The 17,387-nt window shown below is 40.5% G+C and overlaps 1 protein-coding gene and 1 long non-coding RNA gene across 2 annotated transcripts in view; both read right to left on the bottom strand.

The window, feature by feature from the left end:
• Nucleotides 1-5,571, bottom strand: part of trim71 (tripartite motif containing 71, E3 ubiquitin protein ligase) — a 39,750-nt gene extending 34,179 nt beyond the window's left edge. Inside the window, exon 1 of the mRNA XM_022197784.2 lies at nt 3,694-5,571. Coding sequence (XP_022053476.1) covers nt 3,694-4,428 — 735 coding nt within the window. The 5' untranslated portion in view covers nt 4,429-5,571. The remainder of the gene's footprint in view (nt 1-3,693) is intronic.
• A 10,869-nt stretch (nt 5,572-16,440) lies between these two features.
• On the bottom strand, nt 16,441-16,942 carry LOC127536122 (uncharacterized). The gene is made up of 3 exons (XR_007945103.1): nt 16,849-16,942; nt 16,637-16,752; nt 16,441-16,507 (listed from the first exon to the last, which is right to left on the bottom strand). It is a non-coding gene; the product is annotated as an uncharacterized LOC127536122 (long non-coding RNA).
• Nucleotides 16,943-17,387: the final 445 nt, after the last annotated feature.

The following is a 17,387-nucleotide window of genomic DNA, read 5'->3' as shown; positions in this document are numbered from 1 at the left end:
TTCACTGAATTTATTTTGGTACTATCTATCAGACAAAACAGACAGAGCATTTATCCTTACAAAGTAGCATTGACAAAATCCGCCTTTCTTATACATGTTTGAGCAGTTACCATCGTCCTTACTGATTCCCAGGGAGCAGAGAAATTCTTTGTCAGGCTTACATAGCATTACAGAGAGGACAGACCCTAGCTTCTGGAATAAATTTGGTTCCCAATCACACCACAGTCTGTTCATAATGCTATGAGCGCCCAGACATACCAAAGCAATTTCAAGCCCAGATAAAAGCAGACACAGAATCTCCCGTCTTCTGTCAATGGTTGAAAATAGAGAAGGCTACAGCTGATAGCCAGCTGACTGCCAGACCTGCAAGTAAACTCTGGGTTTGCGTGAGAGGAAATAATCAGCCAGTAGGTTACATTCCAAAGAAAGACAACATTACAGAAAGAATAACGAACTGCAAACTGCAGTACTGCAAATTAGATAGGCTGACAGGATTGCAAAAATCCATCCATCCATTATCTATACACTGCTTAATCCTCATTAGGATTGCGGGGGGGCTGGAGTCTATCCTATCTGACTTAGGGCGAAAGCAGGGGACACCCTGGACAGGTCATCAGTCTATCAGAGGGCCACATATACAGACAAACAAGCATACTCCCAGTGGGAGGAAGCCAAACATGCAAACTAAATGCAGAAAGATCCTGGGAAGGCAGGGACATGAACCGGGGATCTTCTAGCTGCAAGGCGAAAGTGCTAACCACCAAGTCACTGTGCAGCCCGGATTGTAAAAATGACAATCAAAAATAAAACATTTGGATACCAAAATTAATATCCGGATACCGCCGTAGCGAACGAATATTCGGGTCCAGCCCTACCAGCCACTGCAATGTAGACCATTGCGAACTGTCTTGGACACTCGTTGGGTGCTCATCTTTATCTGGAAAATTGATATGGGCAGTAGGTAGAGTGGCCGTCGCAACCGGAGGGTTGCGGTTCGATCTCCCGGCCTGTCGTGCTCATGTCGAGGTGTCCCTGAGCAAGACACCTAATTGCTCCTGATGGGGCGTGGTTAGCACCTTGCATGGCAGCTCCCGCCATCAGTGTGTGAATGTGTGCTCCAGGGACGCCGTACCGTGGCTGACCCTGCACTAAAAGGCAGGGGACCCCAGATGGGGTCCTTTTATTTCCGATGCTTTTTCCAGCATAGACTGACATTCAAATATATTCTATATGCGAAAATCAGAATTTCCTCTCGTATATATAAAAAATATATATGTATATATATCACAACTTTTCCTGATACACCGATTGTGCTCTAAGCTTGGTATTCAAGGTTGAGTAGGAGACAACACCTCAATACCACGTCCCCACCCCCATGCACTACTGTGTTTGTTGCAAATAATGATACCAGCACAGGACCTCAGTACACATTTCTGGGAAACCAAAATATTTTGGTTTCACTTCTATGGAGCTGTTACGTTTTCCATCAATATAAACATTCTGTGTTTGAGAAAACAAAAACTAACACAGTATCAAATCTTTGAGTATAGTCAAATTTGAGAAAACCATTGGTTTCTGAATTAACGATTGTAACAGAGACTCGTACAAAGACTAAAAAAACAGAACCCGGACTAACAGAACCAAAAAAAAAAACCCTCAAAACTGTAATTAGGTGGATTTCAACTTGACATGTAAGTACCATAAATTAAAATTTGAAAGCATGAAAAACAGGCCAAACTGGTCCTTCCAAAAGAACGACTAGGCAAATGAAGATCGTAACATATGATGGACACAGAGCTGGATGATGGACAATAGCTCTGTTTTTTCAGTGTACATAGGTAAAGAAAGAGTAGCCTTCTCCTATGTCGTTCCCTCCCCCAGGGCTAAAGCACGGTGAGTGAGTGGGAAATGAAGCTCTTACTGGAAAACCAAACCCACCTATTTACTGGCAGTGGATGGGGGTGTTTATGTGGAGGGCAAAAAAAAAACTAAATTGGAAATCTGAACTGGGCTTTTGTGATTAGGTGCTTCATTATTGTGTTGAAAACTGTACAGTTATTCATTTATTGATTTTGCTGCATTTTATTGAGATTCAGCATACTTAATAATTGTCAACTAGACTTAAACCAAAAAAAAAAAACATCTCTCTGATACTTAAAAGAAATACATGCTATATAACAACATCACAAAACAAAGAAGAAAATGGGGAGACTTCATTGGTGCATGTCTTTAGATTGTAAGGTTAACAGGGTTTCAATATAAGCTATATTACTTGTGTTTTAACCTGAAAGCGTGTTCACTGGTGCCAAGATCTGCTATTTGCAAAATATGTGACAATTAAAAAAACCAAGTATTGCATGTTGATGAAACACACATGACAGTTCTGGTTACAGACCCTCCACTTTCATACACTTGTATTTTGTGTGAAATTCATTTACCAAAAAGGATGCATTATGCACAACAAACTGAGTTAAAGAAGAATTTGACTGATGGCATTTGGAAAAAAAATGTTATGCCTGCTTCTCATATACAAGCACAGGTTTATTTCCCCTATTAAGGTTTATTAAATTATTTCATATAGTAGCAGCTTTTGTTATGCATTCTGCATTGAGAACAATTTTTAATGCCTCTCAACTCCCCCATGTTGTTCTTCAGGGCACACTGCAAGTCTTTAAATCTTGGTGGGCAGCACCAGTATGTTTTGTGAGGTTCTGTGAACAATGAATGGCATCCTGCAGCGTCTGCAGGGTTTAACTGCTGGGACAGGCAGTAATGTATGCACATGCTACTGTAACTTAAAAGATTGATGTGTAACCCATGTCTGTTATTAGTTATGTGAAATAGTCAACACTGCTTCAACTTTTGCAGTAGATTACAGTGTTTGAATAACGGACTTACTAAAATGCACATTTGTTGACCACACTTGGTGACCTTTTTGATGAACTACTTAGACAAAATGATTATTCATTCCTGCTCCTGTAATAAAAAAGTGCAATTTCTGGCAGTAGGGAGAATTTCTTTGAGCTCCTCAACAGAAACCAGAAGTGGTGCAGAAAAGACATTCCAGGCCCTCCTACTAATCCTATTTGTTATTCTTCCTGACCATATGACTAAACCAAGAAAAGGTGGTTTCCTGTTTTACGGCCCTTTGTAGTTTACTCTGCCCAGATCACATGGCGCACACACATAAAAAACTGTAGAATTCCAACTTGTCTTTCCCATTATCAGAGAAAAGGGTAGATTTCTACTATATGTCCATGGGCAGGACTTCTAACAGTCATAGAAACATGTGTGCAGTTGCTACAGGGGCCTCTCTCTGCACTGAAAGGATGGTGTGGTACAGATTAACCAGACTCTGCATCTGTCTATGCCTATAAGTGTGTGTGTGCATGCAGGGTCTGTGTGTGTGAAAATCCAGCTCAACACACGTGCCTCTTCATCTCCAGGGAACTAGGTGAAGAGCAACTCAGCTCCCTTTGAACCTAGGGCCATATGGCCCCCAATACGCTTCTACACAACACACATAACGCTATTACACTATAGATTTGCGATTGTGAGTGAAAGTTTAGATGTCAAGACACCAAAAACATGTAAAATAAGTGTTTGTGAATGACATGCATATATTTATGACTCATTTCTTATTTATACGAATGAACATTTCCAGATGCAGTTTTGCACTTGTGCTCTACTCACCTCGCTGTCATGATGTTGGCAGAAGCTCATGCGATCCTGGAACAGGGACAGCAGGGCAAAGTTGTTCTGCAGGGACTGCGCGAGGGACACGGACACCCCAGGCTGGCCTGAGTTGCTGTTAGCGTTGACCCGGCTGAGGTGGAGGTTCTCTCCCTGGCGTTCAATGAAGTGGTCCTTGGTCAGGCGCACCCGCTGGTGTGCCCGCACACAGTTGTCACAGAGATACTCCTGGCAGTCAAGGCAGTGGGATGTAGCTGGGTTCTCCTCATCACAGGAGTTGCACTGAGGTTCTCCAAGGTGGTGTGGGTGCAACAGGCCTCCATGGGGGTGATGGAAGGCAGAGGAGCCTCCGCCTAGGCCTCCACGGTGGTGGTGGCCATTCTTGTTCTGGATCTGCTCCTCTGAGCTCACCACCACATCCAGGAGGTTGCTGAAGAGGAAGTTGGAAGAAGGCAGGGAGTCCACTCCAGCCTCAGAGATGGACACCTTCTGGTCACAGGTGGGACACCGCAGCTTCAGCGGGTCTCCGGGACTGCGCTGTCCCTCCAGACACTGCCTGCAGAAAGCATGCAGGCAGGGCAGGACGTGGAGCCTTTTGGTGGTCTGGCTGGAGGAGGACGAGGTTTGCGAGGAAGATGATGAGGTAGAAGAGCTGGAGGAGATGGGAGCAGAGGAGCCGCACAACTCCTTACAGAGCGGACACGTCTGCAGGTCCGAGTCTGGAAACGAAGCCATCTGCAGCTAAACAAGGCTGAGTTTACAAGACGAGCAGCGGCGAGGTTGAGGTATTCATTTGGGGATACATCGGCCCGTTGTAATGTACAGAAGATAATGTGGTGGCTGAGGTAGATTCATGAGGTGTTTGAAGTCAGTTCAACAGTGCTAATAGACTTCAATTTTTCTCTGTACTTTATAGTTCTATCCGAATGCAACACAAGGAGGTAGATAATTCTTCAAAACAGTTATTCGGTTTCTCATTTAAGAAAAATATTTAGGATCAGCTCAGTAAGGCGTTTTAGGGTGGATCGTCCTTTTTCAGATAAGATCATCAAGGTAGCAAATGGCAGATGTTGTTTTTTCCTGTGGACAGAACGTGTCCGATGGTGTTTCGTTGTAGCTCATAAAATAAACCCGAAAGTGAAGTGACACTAAATCGGCGTCGAAGTACTGGGGGCTCCGTCTCTCCTCCCCCACCGACTCGGTAACATGACTAAACAGCTTAGCGCTAAGAAGCAGCACACAGTCGAGAACCACACAATTTATACTTTTGTCGTTTTTTCTGCTCTCCAATTCAGGCCCGTGTGTGTTGTGGTCTCTCCTCTAGTCCACCATCGGGTTCCGGTCAGGCGGCGTTGGGCTCAGCAACAGTCGTTTGGTAGTCGCAGCCTCAGACCGAGAGTCCTTAAATCACTCATCAAAGCACCGATCTCACAGTGTGGCCTGAGTCACCGAGGTATCACACACGACCGCAGCGGGGCTCTGGTACAGCCAACGCATCAGACGGGACGCCTATTCCCCGTCCGTGTGGCTGAATTCACCGCTGAAGAGGCCGCTTCCAGCTCCCCGGTCCGTCTGTCGGTGGCACCCCTCTCTGGCTCTCTGCGTGGAGGAATGCGCTGGTTTTTCTCCCGGCAGGGTGGGAAACACGGCGCCTTACAACCGGAGAAAACTCGGTCCAACCGACATATGCATCCTAACCACGTCCCTTGCTCGGTTGTTGTTGCCGTGGTTCGCTCTCGGTTGAATTTCAGTCACGTAAACACAGGTTGTGCGCTCCGGTGGGCGCGTGTAGCTCGGGCTGCAGCTCCTCGAGCCGCTCTTATCCGACTGAGAAAAAATGGACCCGCTTCCGCCCGGGGAGGAGAGGGGGGCGTGCACCGGGCGCTCGCTCCTGAGGCTCTGGAAGTGCGGTTGCGTGCCTACGTGCGTGCGTTCGTGCGCAAGCGCGACGCTCATTGAGCTCTCAGCTATGAGTGACAAGGCGTGCGCGCCATTTTGAAAACTATGGCTGTAACGGCATGGAAAAGTTAAAGGAAATGAAATGAAGGGGAAAAGACAGGAGTCGTTTATTTTATTAAATTTGGTCTTCTCCAGGGATATGCAGCACATAAAGATAATTATGATGGATGTTCAGGAGGTACAGAGTTTAACCTGGGCTCTGTAGCTGCTGGACTGGAGGAGCTTAAACCAACTAATGGCCACTGAAGTTACATGACTGCTTTAGCAGCTGTGATATTCAGTATAAAAATAAATCTGAAAGCATTTCTGACTTTGCCCCCTCGGGATCAGCCAAATTTCCTTGCACCCTAACTTAAATATATTTAATGAAAGCTTGTACCATCACTCTATTAATATTTTCGAGATACAGGCCATTGAGGTACATATAGGTGGGATTTTTTCACACTTTTTACTATTTCCAGCACAAAGTACAGAAGATAGCCACAATACAATTTCAAAAATGAAAAATAGATATTAGCTCTCTTAAAATTTTAACCAAATCAGTTCTATATTCATTCCAGGTCATCAATATCATGGAAGATATCATTCTTCAGTAGAAAAGCTGTACCAGTTTATGACATACAGTAATAGAAACAAGCACTGGTACCCTGGATGTGTCTTTTGATAATTCGTCAGAAGAAAGGAAAAGAATATTTTGAGTAAACCTTTAAGAGTCATATCATTATGTAGGTGGTTAAAACAAGTTACTACCAATGAAACACTTCATTTTTACTGACATTTTATTATTCGGCTCTTCTAGCCACAATTCCTTCCATGTCAGTTCTCCAACATAGAAGTACACCATGAGGACTCATTTAATACATTTATTTTTTTTCTTAATATCCTCCTTAACTGATTAAAAGTGTGTATTGGTTGGCATTAGTTGGTATAATGATAATACTAGTCAATTTTTGAGTTGCTACAACGTCACATTTTGCACTTGGTCAGAACTGCTTGGCTGGAAGTGTTTGAATTGGGGCGGTTGTACTGTTAAAATGCATCGATATGGGGGCAACAACCACAGCAAAATGGTCCCAAAATTAGTTCTGCCAAAAGAATAGCAGTTACTGGATGTAACTCCAGTTCTATGAGTATGTGCGTAGCCAGATAGGATTATACAGAACCATACAGAATAACAGAATTAACTGTGGTTTGTGTGGGTTGGCCAGACATTTATCTGTGGGGTTTTTTGTTTTCTTCAGAATAATATAATAATAAATGAATAAATACACAACATAGGAACATTTGTAGAAGTTTAAACATTAACAAACATTGTTCGAATTACTGACAAACTTTTTTTTTTTTACACATTTGAACAGATTTTGTAGGTACACTGACTAATGAATAGACTAAATCCTTCTCTTATGTTCACATCTGTTTCCGTCTCTGTGCTTTGAAAGAGCACACAGCTGATTTAGGGTTCCAATACAGAAAAATACAAAAAAGGTAACAAGTCATCTGTTTGAAATGCATACAATTATCATCTGACTGATCTTACGACCTGACCAGCAGCCCAAAACACAAAGATTTTCGGTTAACTCTCATTTTCTGACCAAACAGAGCAGCGATGCCATTATGACAAGCAGACTGGTTGCTTATTCAGTTTCTAATAGTCTCTTTCACTCCTTTTTGTTTCACTCACAGTGAATGAAAAGAGTGGAAAAGATAATAAGTGCCAAGGTGAAAGACACAAGTTGTTCATTTGAGGCCACGAATACAGCTTATGATCCTTGCTGGAGGCAGAATTGAAGCTGGTTAGATAAGAATAAAGCAGTATGTGGAGCAGAAAATACAAAGGAGTCTAAAGTGTGGCTTTTTATCTAAGCAGGATCATATGAGACACTTAATTTGACACAGGTCACAAATGTTACTCCATTTGTCTCGGGGGGGGGGGGTTAAAGGAAAGAACAACAGTGACTCGGGCAGAGAGGGAAGACGGCGGTTGATTTATATTGACCTCGCAAAGTGATCAAAGTAAGCAAGGGCACATAAAAGGATGAATGGCTTAAAAACATGACAGAGGTTATGACGATTTGTCAAAGCAAGAGAGCAGTTCCTCCCGACAGTCCATAAAGCATTTACACAAAGGCACACTTGAAAAAGCGTCTGCAGACAAGAGTGCATGTGGCGTCCCTGTGGTTCTGGCTGCAGAATCAGTTCTTTCATTCTAACTGTGTCATGATTAAGACAGCACTGCTCAACACAAACAACCCTGTTTGGATTATTTCTATTCCTGAATGACACATACATCAGCGCCTGTTTGCCTACGAGCGTATCATCTGACTGCACGGGGCTTTGACAGTATTATCACAGATAACATCTCTATAGACACCCATGGAGTCAGACCTTATTAGCGTCTCTCTCATTTCTTTCTGGTCACCACAAATTTTCAACTGCTGTTCCAGAAAATAAGCCCAAAGAACTTCTCTAGAAAGGTGCAGAAGGTTATGAGCTGAAAACTGATCTCACCACCACACGTTGTAAAACAGTCAGATGTGAAACTAGTCATCAGGGAAGTTTGTACTGCACTTCTGCAACATTTTCACTTTATTCACAGTTGACTGATTTGCCTAACATCCACATTAGCAACTGGCCATGTTCACATCAGTCTTCTCCCTGCAGTCAAGTACCTCCCCCTGGTGGTTAAGCCGCTCTGTAACACCTTTACACTTGGTTATCATACACCGTACCCAAAAGATACAGAGATGCAGCCGACAAACTAAGAAAATGCTGAGGACCAACTAAGCTATTTTGATTATTTGAAAGTGAAAATGTCCGTTTGTATAGCAACCAAACTTTCTCCTCGATGTTCCTTTTTATACATGAAAGACCTTCCCAACCTGAAAAAGGTACGTTTTAAACCAAAGGATTATAGGGTTACAGCAGCAACAACTTCACTGAAAGACCTTAAAAGATGTGTATATTTGTTAGAAACCTTAATATCTGGCTGAAGAAGTTATTTGAATATACACTAGTAGTCAAAAGTTTGGACACAACTTCTCATTTAATGCTCACACATTTGGTCCTCGGCATCAAAGAGCCATAAAAGACCCTGCTAAATAAATTACAAATTGCGCAGATTAGAGCCGCCAGACTTGTTTTACATTGCTCCATCAGAGCAAATACAGAAGGTATGCATCGTAAACTCTCATGGTTAAAAGTAGAAAAAAGGCTGTCTTTAAGTACAGTCATATTCTTTGGCAATTCTGTTTATTCCACCAAACCTGAGTTTTTACATAATCAAATTATCAGATGTAGTCAGATTCATAGTCATTCCACTAGATTAGCAGATGATGGTCAAACTACATTACCATGTCCAAAATCCAACGCTTTGAAAAAGGCAGTTATTTATCATGCCATCAAACTTTGGAATAGCTGCCCCCTCCACATACGACAATCTAATAGTAAGGCCTCATTCAAATACCATCTTAGAATGCACTACTTAATGGCTGAGCAGTAATCCAGTCTGACAAGTACTATGTCCTATTTCTTTGTTGTTTCTTGTTCTGTTTGTTCCTGTTGTCTGAATGACTGGTCTAACATCAACTTGTCACCGTAAACAGATGTACATCAAATGTGTATTTTGATAGATGTGATCTAGATGCTTGATCTTTTCATGTAAAGTTGTTTTTTAGGACCCCAGGAAGACTAGCTGGTGCCACTGGCATCAGCTAATGGGGATCCTTTTTAAATAAATAAATAAATAAAATAAATGGTTTGTCTTTATTTTCATATCAATTCCATTGTAAATTCTCTCCGAAGGCATCAAATCTATGAATGAATACGTATGGAATTATGTAGCAAACAAAAAGTGAAAAGTCAAAACATGTTTTATATTTTAGATTCCTCAAAGTAGCCACCCTTTGATTTGATTACTGCTTTCCACACTCTTGGCATTCGCTGGATAAGCTTCATGAGGTAGTCACTTGACATGGTTTTCACTTCACAGGTGTTCCTTGTCAAGGTTTATTTGTGGACACCTGTGATGTCAATTAAATGACACACCTGAGTTAATCATGTCACTCTGGTCAAATAGTTTTCAATCTTTTATAGAGGTACCATCATTTTTGTCCAGGCCTGTTTCATTAGTTTGTTTTTTTAAATAATTATGTTAATCAACAATTCAAAAGTAATGGCTGTTTTTGATTATTTAATTTTCAATAAATTTTTATTTATTGTTACTTTTGTGAGTTTCAAGTGATTTCAGTGAGAATTGTGGGTTTTTCCTTCTTTAACTGAGGGGTACCAACAATTTTGTCCACGTGTGTATTATTGCTATTTAACCAGCAAGCATCATTCGTTCAGCTGTTACAGACGCAATTGTTCAATCAGATTTTAAATATCAGGCTGCTGATCAGTCATCGTCATGCTTTTTATTGAGACACTGAGCTAAATGCCTCACCCCTTATAATTAAGCCTCTCAGACCTGTTCCAGCCACAGATAATCGGATTCTTCTTCAGAAAAATTAGGAAACTTCGGCTGCTACAACAGGGATCATGCAACAATTTCTGTTTTAAACAACGCACAAGAGGGTAGCTGCTGTGAATGGAGGTGTATACAAACCTGTCTATACAGTTTATTTTTAGATGAATTTGAACTAAAACATGACAGAATAAGGGAATTTTTATTAAATATCACAATTTTAAACTCAAGATTTGGTACATTTCTCAGATTAAATGAAGTTGTCACAGAAGATTAGTTCAAGGACTTTTGCAAAGTTGAACATTTGATTGTTTTTACAGTTTTTGGCTGATATAAATTGTCATTTTGGTGATCATTTTAAAGATAACTTGCCTTTCAAACCTCCAGGTGTTAATATTCACATTTATAAGGCTGCAAACTCAATTCTGACTATTTTACTTAAATTACTAATTGATTTGCTATACAGCCAGTGACTTATTTTAAAGTTGACAAATATTTGATTCATTGTTGCAAATCTAGCAAAGTTTTTTTTTTTTAAATCTGCTTGGGATGAAATAAGATGAAGGAGCATATCTTGCAAAGAAAGTAAGTAAAATTCATTTCCATTAGAGAAATAACGATGTTAGGGTGCTAGATCGATAGGTATGACTATCATTGATGCTGACAGACCGTTTTCCTACTGTGGAGACAAACACAACAGAGTCAGAGTTTCAGATTTTTGGAGCAGAACAGCTTTTTTATATATAAAAACTTCATACAAAGAAAATGTAAATCACAGCTCTTTAACTGGCAACAATTAAGATTTTGAAAATGATTAATATGATACAGTAGAATAATACTGTCAAAGACCAACACTTAGAAGACTAAACACTAAATATATACCTATTTACACTCATTTTATTTACAGTTACGTAAACACGATCTTGTAAACAACCCCACAAAATGATGCAGGATTATTATCCAAAAAGACTTCTGGTTTCAAATAGAAAAAACACACAAACAATGACAATTTAGATCGAAGAAATAACCTCTTAACATATCTTAAAACTTATTTTAACATAAAACAAAGTGTAAAGTTATGGTGTCAGTCTTTGGTTTGTATTTTCTGCTTCTCAGTCAAAGGCTAAATTCAAACATGGGGCAACAGAAATGCATCTGCGTTCCATATTTCATTGGTTATTTTCCCAAAGTCAAGTGATACTGAGCTGACGCTGAACAAAAGCAGAGCGAAAAGTTAAGTAGCAGAAGGGGCATGAGGGACACAAGCGTTCGTCCATACTTCGTTGGCCCACAAATGATTGTGGCGGAGCCAGCGCCGAGCAGAGGAAACGTCAATTGTGAACACTTGCTCTTGTGAGGAATTAACTGCTATGTAGTGGACGATTAGTTTGGGCTGAGGGATAGAAGCTGCAGAGAGGAGGCAGCTGCCAGCAGAGAGGTACTTGCTCTCACAGCTCTGAGTCCTGGAAAAAAAGGAAGCAACACCATCATGTACATACAGACCACATAACGCAGCCCAGGTTCTCGCACACAAACACATTATTTACCTTTTGAGAGTGATGCTGAGAGAAGAAGCAGTGTTTTCTGGAAGCTGGAGAATGGCGTTTGCATTTACAGTGATGAACATTTCAAAGGTGAGAGCCAGCTCCACCTCTCCAAGGCCAGAGGGGACGATCAGTGACCGCGAACCAGGGGGAGCAGATACCCCAGGGTAGTACCCCACGCTCAAAGAGTCTAGTGGTTATACAAATCATACACATTATAATGTTCAAATGTAAGTTGTTCTGTTCTACTCGGACCTTCTGAACCGTGTGTGATTTTATCTAAAAATTTAAACAAATCTAAGCCGAAAACATTTAATCAGAACCACTTTATTCTAAGAGTGTAGTTTAAAAATTTGCAGAAAATCAACCGCTTACAATAACCATATTGTTGTTGGTGTTTACACAGAGTAAATGGGAGGCAAGTACAGAAGCAAATTTAAAGGTTGTATATAATCAACAATATGTACAGCCACTAGTGTTTTTCCCATTGTTGCTAAGACCTGTGACGACATACCGATTCCAAGTTTTTTCACTTCCTGTAAAATCAATTATCAAATAAATTCAACTTTCATTTTTTGTGTTTCTAAATTTCATGATATAACTGTCACACTGTATAGCATACATATTTGAGTCCTCTCTACTTTTAGCCACAGTTGTGCTCTTTCCATAGAGGTGCAGGGCTTTACGTTGCAGTGAAATATAATAAAAAGAGCAAAAAACAAAACACCCTGAAACTGCATGAGGTTCAGAGGGTTAAATCAAATGATCACATTCTTCTATAAACTTTGGTTAAAACTGATCAGTTGCTTCAGAGTCAGCACTGCAAGTTGAAGTGCAGACGCTTTCATAAGCAGAGCATTAAATAATCAGATGGTAACACTTACGTCTGAAGACTTCCCGTGCTCGGAGCCACAGGTTTTGCTTGCCCAGTTTGTGCAAAAGTGTCTGCAGCACGGTGTGGTTGACAGCCACGTTTTTAGAGAGCATGAAGTCCACCGTGTCTGAAGCTACAGGAAGCATCTGTCTGTCCACACACACTTGCAGGTGAGAGTTAAACAAAGGACTGTAACTGGAGATATCTATCAAGTCTGGAGGGGGAAAAAAAGAACATTATATTAATCATACTTCCTCACTATAAACACACACAGCTAGCACCTTAACCAAGTCAAGCCATCATACTTATAATATATACATGCAAACTAAAGTCAGCAATCCAGTTCTCATTTTTGTCCAATTCAGAGAATATCTCATACAGTCAGCTCGCCGATGTGGCACAGTTGATTCGGATTAAATGTGAGCCAATAAAATCATTAGAGATCATACACCGGTCTTAAGTCAACTAAGCTATACAGTCATGAACAAAAGTTTACAGACTTGTAAAGACTGTCTATCTCATATAGTGAGGATTGCAGAGCATCTCAAGAGGCTGAGGTGCTAAGCTCCCTCGACTTTTCCACTGTCATGTTTGTGGCTTAGTCTGTGTGTATAAAATGGGTCAGCAACTTTAGTCAATCATAATCACTTCCAAGAAAGTAAGAAACCATGCCACTAAAAATGCGATCACCCTCAACTTTCTACATCACTGTAACCGCTAATTCAAGCTGCTGTATGTATTTTGTCAGATTTCCAGAAGACCTACATTAAATGCATGATCATTCTTGTGACAAAGATGAATGCATTTCAATCACTTCCATCAAAGAAAATGAAAAACTGCAGGAATCACTGGCAACTCAAGACTACTATGATACACATGGACTTTACAGGGGTAAGTAAACTTTTGTTCACAACTGTAGGTATATGAAAAATGCCTTATTTTCCTACTACCTACGAGCTAAAAGCACTGACAAACAAATCTAGTTAATGAAGGTCTTGACAATGTAAATACACATCTCACTGAACATCTGTTGAAAGCTAGAATCAGATTCCCCAATTCCTCCTCTCTCTCCTATCCTGTCAGTAAGGCGAAAAAAGAAAAATTTACTGGTGAATGAAATGTTTTTTTTGTTGTCGCTCACCGTTTGATTCTTTAATTCCAGGGAGATTGCGGAGCACCTCCAGTGTGTCTCGGTGAGAGGTTTTCTCAGCCAGACGTATCAGCACACGGGTCCTACCTTCCAGATCAGCAGGCACGCACGGCCAAGAGCACGAACTCAGGAACCAGTTGTTTTCTGAAATAACAGTTGCACAAACAAAAGTGGTAGTTGCCAAAGTCTCCGTTCTACAGAAGTATCCACAAGAAACAAAGGCTACAAAAGGCTGTTCTATGCACACTGCTCCAGGTTGATGAACAGTATTTAGTATCGTGACACTTTAGTTTATTGTAACGTTACTATGAGATGAACCAACATCAGCATCAACCTCTATATCACCATCCAAATTTTGGACCGTTTTATTTCGTCTGGAACAGATTAGAAATTTACTGCCAACAGGATTTTTGAAAAGCCTTCTTCCTCTGTCAAGTATTCCACTGATGGAAAAATAAAAATTGTGATGCATCACAGGAGAAAACGGAGAGTACCTTGTGTTTACTTACATAAAATACTGCATCCAATTCAGTTTTTGTGGTTTACAATGACAGCTATTCCAGGCTTGTTGCCAACAATGCATGTTAAGACAAAACAGTTTCTGTACAGTCTGTTAAGTTGATGTAATTGCTTTTCATTTTTTTGGTAGTCGAGTGTATTGTTAACATAATCATATCAAAACAGACTTGCGTTTTGATGCACAAAGACATGCGTGTCAGAGCTGTCACCTCGAAGTGTGTGTAGAGCTCCCTCCACACTGCCAGTCAGGAGGAAGAGCTCTGTAGCCACAGTGACCAGGCAGCAGCGTGATGCTCCGTCCTCATTCCCAAACAAACCCTTCAGCGTAGCATAGTCGACTTTTGACATGGACAGCATTTCCACCACCTTACGACCCTACATTTGTACATGCACACAATACAGAGCAATATCTGGTTGCCAAGATTACTTAGATGAGATGTACAGAAAACAAAGAAAGTAAGTACAACACTGTACAATAACACCTAAATATCAGATGATTCAAAATTTAATTGTCTCTCAGTATTTGCATAATTTTGTTTATAAGCTGAGTATTTCCTCTCATGAACAATCAAAAGCAAATACTAGACAAAGACTGCATTAAAACTACCGGCTCCATAGTAGAAAATGCGTCTAAAGTGAATACGCCTGTGATCATTGACACAAAGGTTAGAAAATCTGACTCTACGATTATGAAATTCTGGTTGTGGTTCATGGTTATGAAATTATCTGTGTACACCAAAGCATTCTCAGTTTTGGACCTATGGGCTGTGTCTATCTGTATGTTTACATGATTGCTCCATCTGGAAAAAAATTGCCAGAGGATTTGAAAAATCTGATTGTAAGACTTTCCAAAGGTAGATCAGTGATCAAGTAAATGTCAGACTAAGTCACAGCGGTAATCAGGAGGTTAAATATGAGCCATAGCACCACTAATCAGAGCCGCAGTGGTTATATTTCTAAAGTGACACAACAGAATCTAGTTGTGCAATGTAAATCAGAGTTTCTGTGACAGTGAAGACAGTGGGGGTTACTCTGTAACTCTATGGACGCTGTCAAAGAAGAAAATCTTGTTTGATCAAAACTGCAAGATTAAATTGTGGGAAAGAACATTAAAAGAAAAATGATAAATATTTGAAGCACATTCCTTGGTCAGATGATAGCAAGAAAAATGTGTTCATCTCAGATGGTGTCCAGCATGTTTGGCATGAACCTGCTCATAAATAACGGTGAATGATCCTACTGACAGTGAAGCACAAAGGTGGGAGTGTGATGATACAAGGCTACACAAACGTAAAAGGGTCTGGGGAGATACCATTTATAGATGAAACCATGAATGCCTGTAGGTGTACCAAAATACTGGTTGACAAGAAGACAGTCAACTGAAATGCCAAAATCACAAGTTTGAAAAATAAAAAGTAAAGTAAAATAAACAGGGGAAAATATGACCTATAGTCTGACTTGTACCCAAAAAAGTAATAGTCTAAAGAGTGGAAAACCATCTGTTTAGAAATTTATTGAGTCTGTCATCAAAAATAAAAATGAACATTCACTATAAAGTACTGAAAAAATAAATGATTTAAATCTAATGACTTCTGTTGCATTGAGTTCCTACTGTGGTGCCTCTGTATTGTTCTATCTGTATCTAAATTCCAGAGACGAAATGGTTTTGAATCATTTGATATTGAAGCAATAATGCACAGGACTGTTCTCACTTCTCGATACAAGCAGGAGATAAGCAAATGAGTGAAAGTACCTTAGCCCACTGCTGTGTTTTGTGATATCTTAACATCAGAGAGACTCCAATTCTGCCTACAAACGTCTTTAGCAGGATGGCGTCATTTTCATTCTGACACACTATAAAAACAGAAGAATCACATTTTCACTAATTATGGTACTCTTTAATGTGAAATCAGCAGTAGTACACAGAATCATTTTTACAACACAAATAACAACATTTTATCTCTACTCAAAGGTTTTACCGGTCTCAGCAAAGGCAGCAAAGGGCAGTGACAGCTTGTCTTTGCTCTCAGACAGGAGTGTGATGGCAATGCGACCGCTGATCCGCTCCAGTTGGCCGGAGTGCTGGCTGGACTGGCAGATGTACCTGAACGCCTCGCCCATCCGCTTCCAGTCTTCTTGCTTGGTAGAAAGCTGACAGACAGAACATATATATAAATACACATATGAATGCAAAACCATTCCACTGATATGGATAAACTGGACAAAGAAAGAAAGAACTAACTTCTATTTCCACAATGGCATGGGATAAATTCAGGGACTCCACAACGGTGACATTGTTGGTTAACCTTTTAGAATAAAGATGGCGTTAATCAGTCGCTTGTATTACAATGTTAAATAAACAATTTAGAAATCAGACTAATAAATAACACTGACATAACAAAGCCCGTTTGTGACACAGCCATGGCACCACTTACTTGTGGTTGCCAGAAAGTGCAATAGTTGAGTCTGGATGAAGTGATTGCTGGAGCACAGGGGCGTTTTTTACACAGTCCAGGCAATCTAGACTCAGCTCTAGACCACTGCTGGCCATCTGTCAACACACACGCACAATGCATTTTCTACAAACACCTACAAAATGCAGATCTCATGGAATTATAGTAAGTTAAGTGCGGAGGAACCGAGATACCTTGTATGTGAGCTGCATGAGTTCAGGTACAGAGCCGATGAGACCCCGTTCTCTCACAAAGTTATAAAGGGCCAGCAGGAACTCACAGTCGGGCTACAAAGAACAACAAGTTCAACATGTTTTTGTAAGTCCACAAAAGGTGACCAGTAAAATTAAATTTACCAATGAAGTCAGTCATCATGTCCCATAGAACATGCTCCATCCCCCACATGAGTACAAAGTGCAGCATTCTATTACTATTAAACATCTGAAACAAAACCTGCTGTGAGCCTTGAAAGGCACATTTTCAAATCATGAAAGCCCAAATTACACCATTTATCAGAGCCAGAAACTGTAAAAACAGAAAGAACTGTATTTTCAACTTTCTGACAGTACTTTGACTAGTCATGTGCTGAATTTAAATTACACGTTTAAATATCCACCAAAAAGAAACTGTTCGGACTACACAGGTTTGGAAATTGAAAAATAATGACTCTGTGGTTCTTGGTACAACCCCCATGGAGTCATTAGTGACTCCGCTGTAATCAACAGTCACAAGA

The sequence above is a fragment of the Acanthochromis polyacanthus genome, chromosome 11 (genome assembly GCF_021347895.1).
Source record: "Acanthochromis polyacanthus isolate Apoly-LR-REF ecotype Palm Island chromosome 11, KAUST_Apoly_ChrSc, whole genome shotgun sequence".
Classification (NCBI taxonomy): Eukaryota; Metazoa; Chordata; class Actinopteri; family Pomacentridae; genus Acanthochromis; species Acanthochromis polyacanthus.
The sequence above is the reverse complement of the archived record's forward strand: the minus strand, read 5'-3'. Positions and strand labels throughout refer to the sequence as shown.